General features: G+C 18.9%; 1 protein-coding gene across 1 annotated transcript; it reads left to right on the forward strand.

Annotated features, from left to right (window-relative positions):
- Positions 1 to 8: 8 nt before the first annotated feature.
- On the forward strand, positions 9 to 1084 carry MKS88_003443 (uncharacterized protein; the record flags this gene model as incomplete). Its single annotated transcript, XM_067216534.1, has 2 exons — positions 9 to 38; positions 260 to 1084. 2 exons carry the CDS (start codon positions 9 to 11, stop codon positions 1082 to 1084), a joined length of 855 nt encoding a protein of 284 aa, XP_067073172.1.
- Between the last annotated feature and the right edge of the window lie 14481 nt (positions 1085 to 15565).

Here is a 15565-nt window from a genome sequence, read left to right on the forward strand (position 1 = left end):
AATGAAAAATGAAAATTTTCATTTTACTTAGAACTGCAGTATTTATACTTTATATATATATATATTATTATTTGAATAGCAAGGTATAGTGAAATATTCCCAAAACTTTGCTTTATATTATTTGCAACGTCGTGTTATATAATTTATGTATGTATATGTATATATATGTATAAATGTGTATGTTTATGAGAAAATGCAGTTAATAAGTATATAAATATATCACATTATAGATAATAAAAATGTTTTTTCTTCTTTGTAGTTTTTCTTTGATAAATATTTGGATTATAAGAATTGTGCAGATAGTATATCAGTCTCAAGAAATTATAGATTATTTTCAGAACATAAGAATAAAAAAAAAAATTTAAAAACTAAAAAAGAGAAATCAGAAAAAGCAGATAATAATAAAGGAAATGATAATGCTAAATTGATAAATAATGAAAATTCAAAAACAAAAGACAAAGAATCAGACAAAAAAAAAATAGATGCACGAACTAATCATTTTGCATTAATAGATAATTTTTTGGAAAATCGTGTAAATGCAGCAATAACTAGTCTACATAAATTTAAAACATGTTCTGATCCTACTTTAAAATCGGATTTAAAAGTTGAAGTATTAAGGAATTACATGATAATATTTGGTGGTCCAATAGCATTTATGGTGGTAACAATTATAGATGGTGTTATTGAATGCGTTTCTGGTAAATTTCTTGGAATTTCATTGGTGTCTGGTATATTATGCATTTTAAAGGTTCTCTATGTGTTCATAAAGTTCAAAAAATGTTCAAAACAGTTAGAAGAACAAAGAAAGGTAATCATGGAAAATCCTAAAATGTGGGAAGAGGAGGAAAAAAGGCAGAAGGAGGAGGAGGAAAAAAGGCGGAAATTGAAGGAGTTGATATGTCAGAAGAAGAGAGAGAGACAAATATGGAAAGAAGAGATGAAAAAAAGAAAGAAGAAGGAGAAGGAGAAGCAGAAATGGCTGAAAGAGATGAAAAAAAAAATTAAGAAGAAGGATTGGAAAAAATTTTTAGTGCCTAGTTATTTATTATATACAATTCTCTCCAAAAAAATATTTTACATGTAACTAATAAAGTTATTCTTTATATTTAATTTAATTATGATCTTAAAAAAACCTCTTATATGAAAATCATTTTTATTATTGCATACTATATAACATATTATATATATATTTTTACACAATATTAAAAAAATATATGTTTACTATTTATAACAGTTTGAATATTTATATATTTTTTTTAGTATTATAATATTTTGATTTGATGTTTTAGTGTTTTGCTTTAACACATTTATATATTAGATATATACAAATTTTTTTTGTTTTAAAAAAATGTCAATTTGATCTTGTTTAGTACTGAAAACAATAAGATGTGCTTTATACACAAAAATTATGTTTATGCATATCTTACGTAAATTTGTATTAATGTATATATGTGTTCTTTCAATTTAATATATAAAATCCACAGTAACACAGCTTTATTTATTAATGTAATACAAATTTTTAATGATAATACTTTTTATTATTTTTTTTTATTGGTTTGATTGTTTAAATATGTTTTTAAATATATTATAAATTATATTTAATTTAAATATATGATTTTCTTCATTTAATAAAACTAAATGCTTAGTATTCTATTAATTTGTATATATTTTTTATTTAAAACTGAACTTAAAAAATGATCTTTGTAAAAAAATTAGTATTATAAAATTATATTTCAAAAATTACAAATAAGTATATTTTTAATGAATTTTTACATTTGTTTTGTTTAATTTTATAAGTATAAAATTATCCATACACACAATAATTATTATACTGTTAATGAATTATTAGTGGAATATCAGTTTTAGAATTCATAAAGCTTCTTATAATTATATTAAGGAATATAAGTTTTTTATAATTTTATTTTTTAATGTACATAATTATTATAGTTAATTCTATTTTATAAAAATTACTTAAATATCTATTATAAGAAAAATTGACAATAAAAATAGATATTAAATATTTTTGTTTTTGACTTTATTAATCGAATATACTATTGAACATATGTTATTGTTATGTTAGAACGTATCATATGACAATTAGGCGTTTTGTTTTGTCTTAAAAAAATTACCACCTAATAAAATAGAATAATATATTTACAATAAAATTCAATTAAACATTAAACAGTTTGAAAAATAAATTTTAAAATAAATTTATTTTTTACATAATATCATTATTTATATAGAAAGTTATTTAGACATTTATGATACTTAAAAATTTTTTTATATACATGCATTTCTCAGATCACTAATGAGATTTTAAGTGTGTGAAAAAATGTAGAGCTTATATTAGTGACCAGGAATATTTTTGGAAACTTATAATTCATCTCTTTAATAATATAATGTAAGGAAAAAAAAAAAAAAATATTTTATACATATAAGTTTACATAAATGCTATTGTTCTTTTGTTAAAGGGACAAGACCCCATACATTTTAATTAAAATATAAGGATATATTTCTTATTAAAAGTTTAATTATAAATGAATAAATTACATCATTCTTGGTGCAATTTATTTATGAGTTTTAACACTTAATTAAATAATAATTTTTTAAAAATGCTCTTTTATATAATAAAATTAACCTCCAAAATTAAGATTAATATTTGTTTTAGTTATCACGCAGTAGGCATATTTTAAAATGTTTTGCATATTTATTGAGATAACATTAGTATTTCATTTTTTTGCAAAAATATAAATAGAACTAGACAAATTTAGATTTATATTAGAATAAATGGACAAAAAAAAAAAAGTTTAATTACTATCATAATAAAACTTTTAATCTATTTTTTTTAGTTTTTTAATTTTTTTTTTTTTTATAATACATAATAACAGTTTCTTTATAGTTTGTCTAATTATAGTTTGTGTTTTTTTATAATTCAAAACCTTCTACTTTTTTAATTTAATATAATTAAAATATATATTTAATATGTAGATAAATATAAGAAAAACAAAAATATAAAAATACAACAAATATATATGTGGCTTTAGTAAATGATACATGCAAAAAAATTAATAATTAAAACAATCTTCATAGAGTAGTATTTAAAAAATATATATTTTTATATTTTATGTACAACAAAACAATATTGGAAATAATATATTTCAAAAAATTTATTTATTTGTATATTTTTACCATGCCTTTGAATGATGCTTCTTTTATTTTAGAACAAAAACAGATAAAATATATAAATAAAATATATGTGAGGGGTTAATATATGTATGAAAACGCAATTTGAAGAAATAGCATATTAATATTTTTTGTTAGTATTGAAATATTAAAAAAGATTTAAAAACAGTTTAAATCTATATTACATATAAAGTTTTTTTAAAGTAATATCTAATAAGAGTAATATTAGAAATAACAAAAATTACGAATATAAGTAATAATTTTTTGCAATTAATATTTCTATATGTAGAATAGATAATGATAATATATAAGTAACATTGGGTGTTATTTTTACTGTTATAATATAGAAGACAATTTATTTTTAGTTTTTCTAAAAAATATTATAACATGATTTTATTAAGTAGACGTCAAATTATGTATAGTTATATATTAATTCGAAATATTTAATTGTTCAATGGGTGAGATAACATAAATACAAAAAATTATGACATACATAAATTTTTTTCTATAAAAATATAATAAAAAGAACAAAAAAAAGAAAAAAGAAATGCGCAATAAATGTTTCCTTATAGATGTATACTGTATTTTGTATTATCAAGCAGAATACTTTTTTTTATTGATTCATTTATTGTTTACTATCTAGCTGCCACTCAAATTCTTTGTGTTATTCTATCCTGAGGAATTAAAATTTACTAGGATTACTTAGAAAATAATGACATTTGATAACATCCGAAGCACTGGGGTTTCAACTAGACATATATAAATATTAGTTTTTTATCTGAAATATAATAGCTAAACATGTATATAACAATATCACATATATATTACCATTCTTATATTAAAAGTTGAGACTATAACATATATAAAACATTAGTTATATGATTGAAAGTGTAAGTAAACGTAATGTAATTTACGTTTATTTATCTATTTTAATATAATATTATTATTTTTCCAAAATTTTCAATATTGTTTATACTTTTTTTCATTATTATTTTATAATGTAAAATTTTATTCCATTTTTATTACAAAATAATAAGGAGAACAACTTGAATATTTTATAATGTTTCGAATTACTTAGAATAAAAAAAAACATGCACATAAACCGTACATCAGAAGTAATCCATTATATAAAATATTTTATTAAATATATATATTAGGGATATAATGTGAAAATACAATTCAACAACTACAGAATTATTTATTTCTTGTAATTTTTATTTTCATTTCCTCCATTTATTTTAAGCATTTAGGTTGCAATTTTAATAATAACAGTGAAATAAATGATATCGAGATAGTTAATTATAAGTATTCTAAAATGAAGATGATTTTCTTATTATGTTTTAATATTATTTAAAAATTTGTTATATTTTTAATACAATCAGCTTAAAGTATTTCAGAGACAATTTACGATTATAGTAAAATTATATAGTTTGTATTATTTCCAATTAAAGAATATTTTTCATTTTATAATTAAGATATGAATTTTTGATTATTTAATTAATTGAAAATAAAAACAATGAAGTACTCTTTATTTCATGAAAATGTATTTTTTTTATTTTAGAAGAGAGAAAGCGGTTTTTACTTATTACAATTTTTTTTTTTTTTTGTTGAATATTTTCTGAATTTAATATGTTAAGAAAGCAATAAATATAAAGTAAATATTAAATTTAATAGAGAATAAAAATTAAAAAACAATTGAACAATGCTCGGGGAAAATATATTTGGATCATTTGTTCATTATACATTTATTTATGATAAGAATGAAAAGACTTGGAAGGTTAAAAAAAAATAATTAAAAAATAATAGAGATATCGTGATAAATAATTATAAATATTTAACAAATATTAAAAATCCTATCTAGCATAAACATAATTTTGGCTTAGAGAAAAATGAACATTTTAGACCTATTAAATATAACATATATTATTTATACGATTATTATATATATTCATCTCAGATATAGAATTCGTTGAAGGCATAATTTTCAAGTACTTTTACTTTTATACGTTTTTTTTAAATAGTTAAATGATTTTAGTTTTTAAGTGTTAATTTTAAAATCTTTAAGTAGTTATTACGAATAGTGTTACTCTTATTATATTAAGAAAATCTCCAAAAAAAAGGAAAAAAAAAAAGAAAAAGATAATAATATAATAAATAATAAAAAACGTACTGTTATGTTATATTATTTTATATGATCTAAATTAAGAAGAAAACTGGTGCACGTGTGCTATTTTCAGCAACAAAATGGATATTATATATACATTTATTAAATGTGTAATTAATTTCGTGAAATTGGAATATGTTTTAGTTATTATATTATATATTAACCATAAGCTTCTTTTGACAGAACAATAGATGAAATATATTAGCTTATATATTTATGGGGCATATTAATGATTTCTGTATCGTACTTCTTTAAGTTTATATATTTAACCAAACAAATAATGTGAACTCTTAAAAAAATACGTTTCAAAATATTCTCTTTCTCAAAAACTACACATAATAAATAGCATGTTTGTAAAATATTTACATTAATATACATTCAGATTGAAAATTATTTAGCATGCATTAAAATCATACATACTTTATACTGTATAATTTCATTTTATTTGATTATACAAAAATAATGAATCATATAATGAAAAGTTATAACTAAAACAATGAATATTATGTTATTAAATATTATAGTGTAGATGAAAGTTTTATTATTGCAGTAGTTTTGAGAACTTTAAATGGATGAGATAATGGAGAAAACGTAAATAATATCTTTCTTTTATTTTAATAAAATTTTTGAGTTAACTTAATATGAACTTGGTTATATTCTACTGGTGTAATAAAAAATTATATATATAATTATTTTGTGTATATTTTTTTCATATTTTATAATTTACTAACTAAATATAAAGCATTATATTAATATAATAGTAAATACGTTTTTTTAAAATGACGAATGGATGTTTTAATTTTAATAATGCACTGTCCTTTGTAATTAAATGTACAACGAAAACAATATAAATAATACATAATTTTTGAGATTTTATAAAACTCAGTACTAAGTTGAATATATGCATTAAGCATAATATAAATTCTTAAAAAATTATGAATTATTATTGCATAAAAATCATGAGAAAGATAGGAATATATATACGAACATGATATCGTTTTTGGAGAAGTACTTGAAGCTCTAACAATAGACATCTGTGATATGATGAACTCTAATCCCGAACATTTTAAGAACGCCTTATATTGATAATAAAATTATTGAAGCACAATTTTAAAAACTATTTGAACATAAAATATGCTATATCAATGAAAGAAATTTTATAAAATATAAACACTTATGAAACATTTAGAAAATGTATGTAACGTTTCATAAAATTTCTAAAGAATAATGATAAACCAAGGAAATTAGAATTTTATAGTAAATTGAAGCAGGCAACTAAAAGTAATTTAATTATGGAAAAGTATAATGGAAAAATTAGAAGGATTTTTATATAGAAATATATATCTTTCTCTTATTTTGTTATTCGGATTTATGGAATTCACACTTTCAATACCGAATTTTTAGGGGGTTCATTTATTTTTTGGATCATTGTATTATATAATGAAATTATATATTTTATTCAAACTTATGAAAATTCGTTAATTTCGTAGATCTTAAGGAACATCTAAGAAATTATAAAATTTTGAGTTTAGTAATAATATACATTGTATTACCAACTAAAAAATTCCTGTTAGGAATTTTTTAATCTAATTAGTGTGTTAACATAATTAATTATAATTATACATTTAGGAGAAAAAACACACGTATATTCCTGAAATGTAGATAATTTAAATAAATAATATATATGTTATTTAAAATTATAATATATTCTTAAAAATTAATTTATTAGAATTGTGCATGCATCTTTTACAAATGTATAGTATTTGCAATTTAATTTTTTTAAGTAACAGATTCTTGATTTTTATTATAAATGTATAAATGCACAAAAATAACTTTTTTTTTTTGATGTTCCTTTTTTTGTTGTTGTTTAATTTTTTGTTAAGTATTTAAGTAATATAAATTTTATAGTAGATGACAAATTAATAATTACTCATGTATTATATATTGTTAATTTGTAACTATAGTACAATATATTAATGTGAAGGGCTTATTTACATTCATGCACAATAATAATTTGTTGAAATATGTATGATGAAATAAGTATATATAGATAGCTATACACTATATAATTAAACATTAAAAATAATATAAATTAATATAGATTAATAGAAACACGAACATATAATAATAATAATTTTTACTATTTATGCAATATTCAATTTGTTCATATTTAAATGTTATATACTGTTTTTTTTTCTGTATGTTATACATTATGTTGAAATGTTAAATAGATATATATTAAATGAGTTACTAACTAAATTAATATGTGATATAATAAACCTATGTAAACTTTTGCAACTATTCATTAGTATAGTTTAAATTGTATTAAAAGCAAAAAAGAAAATGGATAATCTGTATGAATTTTATAATGATATAATACATTTTAATAGATACATCATACAAATATTTTACTTTTATTCCTAGTGTTCATTAAAGAATATAACATTATGTTTTACACTAAAAACCATAAAATACAGTTAGAAAGTTCAATCAATAAAAAGGAAATATCATTATTTTTTTTAAAAATACAGATAAAAATTACATATTCCTAGTTCTCATTAATGAGTTACAATTACGAAGATTTATAATGTTATGATTTATATAGACTTTACGAATAAGAAGAAATAAAGAATTAAATTAATTTTTTAATATTTTCACATTTATGATTTCACTGACATAACGTATTTCTTTTTTGTAATATAATACGGCAAGTCGTAAACTATTAAGAAGTATATGTATATTTTTATGAATTAATTCATGCATATTAATATTACATTTATATAAAATAAGAAAAAAATATTATTTTTATCATTGAGAGTTGTGTTTGATGCAGTAAGTTAAGGAGTTAGAAAAGATCTAAACAAAATGTTATGCACGTATTTTTATTTAGGCATATTTTTAAGATTTAATTATTTGAATTAATAGAAAACAATGAAAACGATTAATAAAAGAAATATTCTAACTTAACAAATAATGAATTGGTAAAAATGCACAAATAATAATTATGATTAGACATTAATAATTATATATAATTAATCTGTTGAGCAAGTAATTCTTATGGTGTCATTGGAGAAATCTATATTTTGAAAGAACATAAAAAAATGATTAAAAGGAATTTTTAAAAAAAGAAAAGTTCATATATTCTGTTAATATGTTAATTAGTATCTTATAACAAAAACTTTTGGTAAATGTACACAACTCGAATAAAAATAAAAAGTTACAAAAAGGAGGATTTAGAATGAACTTAATTTGTAGTGCATAAATATTAAATAAAAAATATTTTTAAATAAATGAGACATTAGTATATATATCACAAATATATAGTTCTTACACTTTTTAATATATATTATGCTGTTGTATATTTATTAATTAAATTTATTTAATATAAAAAGAAATTTTAAAAGAAATATAGTTAATTGTTGATAAATAAAGATTCAATGGTGGCATCTTCAAAAACAAATGTGAATTAATATATGTATTTATATTTTACTACAAGAGAAATATAAAGATAATAATCATGGAATGTATAAAATAAATAATGTAAAAAAGAATTTATTTTTAAACAGTTAAAGCCAATTTTTGGTACTTTATTTTTCTATATATCGTGATAAATTTAAAGAAAATTTTTTTTTGATTATATAATTTATGTTATTATCATAATAAACACTGTTGAAATATTGAGAAACAAATTATTAATCAGGTATTGTACATAAAATTGTTAAAATATTACTATAGGGGTTTATTCGATGAATAATACAAAAATAAAGTAATACTACAGGATGGAAGAACCCCTAAGATCAGACGATATTTACTTAGATATTATAACAACATATGAAGGTAAGCAAGAAAAAAAGTGAATCGTGCAATAAAGTATAAATATTTTATATATATTTGATTGTAAAAGAAATGAAGAAACGTATAGTAGTATATATAGTATAGTGCAATATAAATATTTCACAATTTGAATATTTTTTTTTAATTATGTATAATTTAAAAATAATTTAGTTCAGATTTTTTTCCCTTTATAAATATTTTATAAATTTTAATATGACTTATATTCATTTGAATGAGCAAAAATAAGTATAATATTGTATTATATGAATTACGGAATGTATATACAGATATTTATTGAGAGTTTTTAAAATAAACAGATATTTTTATTCAGAGATATGTGTTATATGCTAATATATAGTTTAGGAAATAAAAATTATTGCTAATGATGTGATAATTTTTACAAGGTAATACATTTAAATAATTATCAAATTTTTTATTAAATATATAATTAGGTGAATGTTATTAGATACAATGTTATATTCATAATATATGGAAGAAAAAGAAAAAGCACATGTTTATCATATTTATAGAAGTAATTAAAGAGATACATAAATTACATTTATTAACAAAGTGTTATTATAGACTTCATTTTGATTTGTAATAATCTGTTAATAATATTCATGTACTCAGGAAAATATTAAAATATTGAATTTGAAGTTAATGATACTGAGATTTATTATTGAATGTTCCTACCTTTGATGTAATATATGGAAGAAAATTTCTTGAGTTTTGGAATTGTATTTTACTTTTTTTATACTGTACAATGATACATGGAAAAAAATATGTATGATTCACTTTATTTTAAGTTAAAAAGAATTTTTGTAAGTGAAAATGTTAACGATATGGAAGTGTAAAAATTTACACCATTTAAAACTTTGGTGAAATAGTTGATCTAAGATATATATTAATGAAAAGTTATTATAAATGGATATCTTTTGACAAAATAAAAATATGACTTTTTTTCAAGATATTTAAGATGATAATAAAGAGTGAAAATGCCGGGATGAGTGGGTTAGAACAAAATAAATGATAACCAATGGATGATATGGTGTCGATTATACAGTAATTGCAAAAATTTTAATAAAAAATGGGAGAAAATAAGAAGTACTACATTATCTGCTATAAACAAACGTAATTAATAAATAATTATATTTTATTTAGACATTTTACAGATAAATAATTAATAATAGTTGAAACACGCCACTAAATTAAAAAGAAAAAGTACATATATTTCCAAAGAAAAAAATGTGAATAAATGTAAGTTAATTAATTGCACTTTTCCATATTATTTTTTCTTGAAAATGCTAAGGTTTTTCTCCAATATATAGTTAATATATATATATATATATATATATGTAGATAGATAGATAGATAAATCGCTGTAAAAGTATATTTTTACATAAATAATGAAACTGTACTATTTTTAAGTAACATTTTGAATATAAATGATTTATATTACGGGATATACAGAATTATATTAAGGCAATTTTATAAGATGAATTATGAAAAATAATTAATTCAAATATTACATAATTGCATTAGGGACATGCCCTTTTTTGTTATTAAGCATATAAAATTTTATGTCTTCGAATTCCTGTAACAATTAAAAATTTATAAGATTAATTTTTTACAGTAAAAATATATTTTATAATTATAAGTAGACTTAGATTTATTTATGCACTAATTTTATCTGTATTAACCTAAAAAAGATGTATTATAAAGTTGTAAAAAATATCATTTTAATAATGTAATGATGAACAACTTTAAATATGTTTGATATGTAGAATTAACTTATAGACCATAAGAAAACAAAATAATAGACTTAATTACGGCAAAAAAAAGGAATAAGATTACATAAAAAGTTGTGACGAACATAGCTTCAGAATGTACTTTATGTCTTTTTGTAAAATATAAATATTTAATAAGTCCATTTTGAAATTTTAAAGATTGATTTTTATTCCTTTAGCTTATCTGGATTGAACATGCTTCAGCTTAATTCTTTGAGTCTACTTTTTTTGATGGAGTGCGGTGGTTTATATGTTTGTGAGTGTTATCACAATGTTTTAGTCTATTATATTTTTTTTAAAATTATGTTTAAAGTCCAAGGAATAATCTTGTTTTTGAGATTTTTTGCATTTCATCAAATCATTATGTTCTTGTTTAGAAATGCCATGGTTTAGTAATTTATTCAAGTGTCTTCGAAAAGAGCCATCATGTTCTAATGCATTTAGTTTTTCTCCAAATGTATCATTACTTTTATATTATAAATCATATATATTTCATTTTTTAACATTTCATATATTTGATTTTCCTCCACTTTTGCTTAACTATTTAGTAATCTGCTAAATATTATATTTAATGTATTGTTTCGGATTTATTCCTCATTCCATGATTTAGCGAATACGGTTAACTAAAAATAATTATATATATATTCAATAAAAAAAAATATAATATTTTTTTATAATATATGCATAAAAATTTTGTTTCCGCATAAAAAGAAAAAGTGACAAAAACGAGCAAAATAATTTTATGTATAATAATTAAGGTGCCTCATCAGAATATTTCCATGTCTATATTAAAGGTGAAAAAATAATGGAATTCGTAAAAATGAAGAGCATATTATTTGTAATTTCTTTTATATTGAATTTTTCTAATGTTGTTAAAACTTTTGCAATAATTTATGTACTATATATATAAGATATTTTATGTAATAATAAGTACTTTGTTGTAATTTATTTTAATTATTTTCTATTATGTTAGAATAAAAAAGCTTTAGTTTTTTTTTTGTAAAAAATATAACTGCAGTATAATATGAAGCAGAAAGAGAATATAATTTAAAGAAAATATTTTGTTAGTAGTATTATTTAAAAGTATTATTAATTAATATTATTCAAATAACAAGAAAGAAACAGAATATCATGAAAATTTGAAGGATATAATTGTATAAAAATTATAATTGAACACGCAAACAATGTATTTCAAATAAGAAAAGAAAATACATTATATATATGTATTTATATCATACATAGAAAAAATATTGCATTGAAAAGTATATAATTGGGGATAAGATCTAGTAAAATAATATGCATTAGGATATATATATATAATATTTATATAAAGACTATTATGTTTAAATCTGTCGTTAGAAATTGTATAATAAAAATTTTTTAAAATTTGTTTATTAATTATTCCTTTTCAATGTTTTTTATATTATATTTGATAAATATTAATGGTGAAAAAGGAAAAGGAATATACATAACAGTAGTAGAAGTACAATGTATTAATATACTTATATTATATATAGTATTATTTTTAAGTATAGCTTGATATTGTGTAATTAATAAATATTAAGTTTTAAAAGTATAATAATTTAACGCACTCATGGTTTTACTTTTATATAATAAAAAATATATGAAATTTTTGTTTTGTATAATAATTTAACAGTGTGTTCTGTTTATTCCTTACAGGGGATGTATTTTTATATATAATCTCAAAAATTCCTATAAAATATTACTAAGAAGTATATTAAAACTATAAAATATAAACTTTTGTATAATTTTTTTTATACAAGTTTCAATAATGTAAATAAGAGTAATACGATAAGCATAAAAACAAATAAATAAAAAATTTTCCGTTTGAAATATGAATTTTTTTTTTTAAGATAAAATATAATTTATTTATGCTAGTTGTTTGGTTTATTTTAAGTGAATTTAACATTTATTCAAATTTTTTAATATTAAAATGTACGAAATAATATTAAATATAAAAATATTAGCAAGGATAAAATTTTCCTAAGGGTCTATACATTTAAAATAAAAAATATAATTAATAATATAATAAAAAAATAAATAAAGAAAAAATAATAAATACATAAAAGTTTAAAATGTTATAAATAATTGTTTATATATATATATATATATCTAATAGACACTTGAATAATTTAATAATTTGTATTTTTATTAGCTATTTTACATAATATAATTTGGAAATGTATGAAATATCGTGAAAAAATGGCTTCACTGAGTTAAATTTATGAATGAATCAAGAATATGACTAGATAGAATTATTTAACATTACTTGTAATAAAGAATTATTAATTAAAATTATGTATATTATATTTACAATATAGTATTAAAATGGTATTAAACTTTTTTAATATTTCCTTCTAAAACTATGTTTCAATTATATTTCATGTAATAATATAGACATATTACAGGTTTATTAAATATTTTTTTTGTGTACTATATCTGTAATGAAAAAGTTGAAACAAGCTCCTTCTATTTATTATCCGTACATCAAATATCTCTATTTTTAATTATGTTCTAAATTTGTACGTATATACGGTGTGTACTTGTTTATAAAAAGTTATTATTTTTTAAAGACAGTAAAATTGACTATTATGTAAAAATATATTTTGTAGAGTTTCATATATATAAAGATGTTAATAATATAAAATATATTTTTATTTTTAATTATAGCTGAATGTTATATTTATTGGCTGCTTACGTGCATGACTATAATACCAAAAAATAACCTTAACTTACATTATAATTTGGAATCTTTTAATCGGAGTCATATATAATAAATCGTTCATGTGAATAAAAGTAACTTATGAAAAATAGATTTGTTCTTGAATTTTTTTACATAAAGGATGAATTAGAATGATAAGTCTAATGAAAAAAATTATTTAACATATTGCATATTTTTATTCATGATATATTTCGTATATAAAAGTAATGAATTATTAAATATTTAAACAAAACTGAAAATGATAAAAATTTAAGTGGAATGAACTTTCTAAATAAAATATATATAAATGTATAAAAATAATATGAATACTTTGTATTTTAAATATTACTACATATGCTATGTTGACACGAATATGTAAGTAGACCTTTTCTTCAAAAATAACACTATATAACCAAATAAAATAATAAAAAATTATTATACGGATAAATATGTAATACTTCTCGTTTTATTCATAAAGATAAATGTAGAGCGCTTATTTATAATCCCTCATATTAATTATTATAAATAGTTAATATAAATAATCTTTCTATTTTACGAACGAGCTATATTTATTAGAAATACGTTACACATATAATAAAATTACAGATGAATATAAATGAAAGGAAGTTGTAAAATGCACGTAAGAAAGACAAAAAAAAAAAAAAAAAGAATACGTAGATGCAACAGACAAATAGACGGAATAGTAGTATTTTACTTTATTTTGCTATTGTTAATATAATGTTTTATGAATTTATTATAAAATTAGTTAATGGAAAATTTGAGAAAAATTAGTTTCACGTTTTCTCTATATTTCTATGTAATAAAAATATTTATATATAAAATGTAATTTAGGAATATATTTTGTTTTATAACATGTAATTACATAACAAAATGAAAAATAAAATAAAAAATAAGGGAAAAAAAAAAAAATTATAAAATTCTAATATTTTAAGAATAATTTATTAAAAATTTAAAAATAAGAAATTGAAGTATAATTATAATCTATCTTTTAATTTCTAAATTTTTGAAATATTATATATATTATATTAGCGAAAAATAAAAAATAATATATATGAATAAATATTTGTTTTTCTCATATTTACTAATAAATGATATATTGTATACATATATGTACATGTATAAATATTTAATTATTCATAATGAAAATCTCATTTCTTGTAATTACCTCTTTTTAATTTAACAATAATTATAATGTTTTATAAGTACTTAAAATATTTTAAATCATTCATATTAGTTGTTGTATATATATATATATATATATGTAGGTATCACCATATATTATATGTGCAACATGAAGAATGTAAAGGAATAGGATATTTTTTAATTTGTTTTTTCTTTTTACGAATTAAAAGTATCTACTGTTGTAAGAAATATGTAATATAATGTCATTAATTCAGCGTATCGTATCTTTAGATCACAAATAATATATTAAATGTATATTTAGTTAATACTTCATATTAATCAAGGAATAATTATATTCATTTGTTTAATTACATATTCTGATAATAACAAATTCATTAAACCTTATATTAGGTTGTCAATGTTGAACAGGTTTACTCAACATAACAAGAAACTCTGTACCTTAATACCAAAGCAAAATAAATTATCAGAGAATATAATAATTTTTTTTTCATTTGTTCTTAAAAAATATTATTATTAAACATAAGAAAAATTCATTAAACTTGAGATAAAATATATTATTGTATTTTTTTAAAATTATATAATTTTAACAATAAATTACTAATATTATGTTTAGACAAATTAATCATTTATTGAAAAGTGAAAAAAAGTTGACAAATATTATATTAATAAATAAAAGTATTATTATGTAATGTGCTAATCTTTGCTTTTACA

Source organism: Plasmodium brasilianum, chromosome 10 (assembly GCF_023973825.1).
Source record: "Plasmodium brasilianum strain Bolivian I chromosome 10, whole genome shotgun sequence".
Classification (NCBI taxonomy): Eukaryota; Apicomplexa; class Aconoidasida; order Haemosporida; family Plasmodiidae; genus Plasmodium; species Plasmodium brasilianum.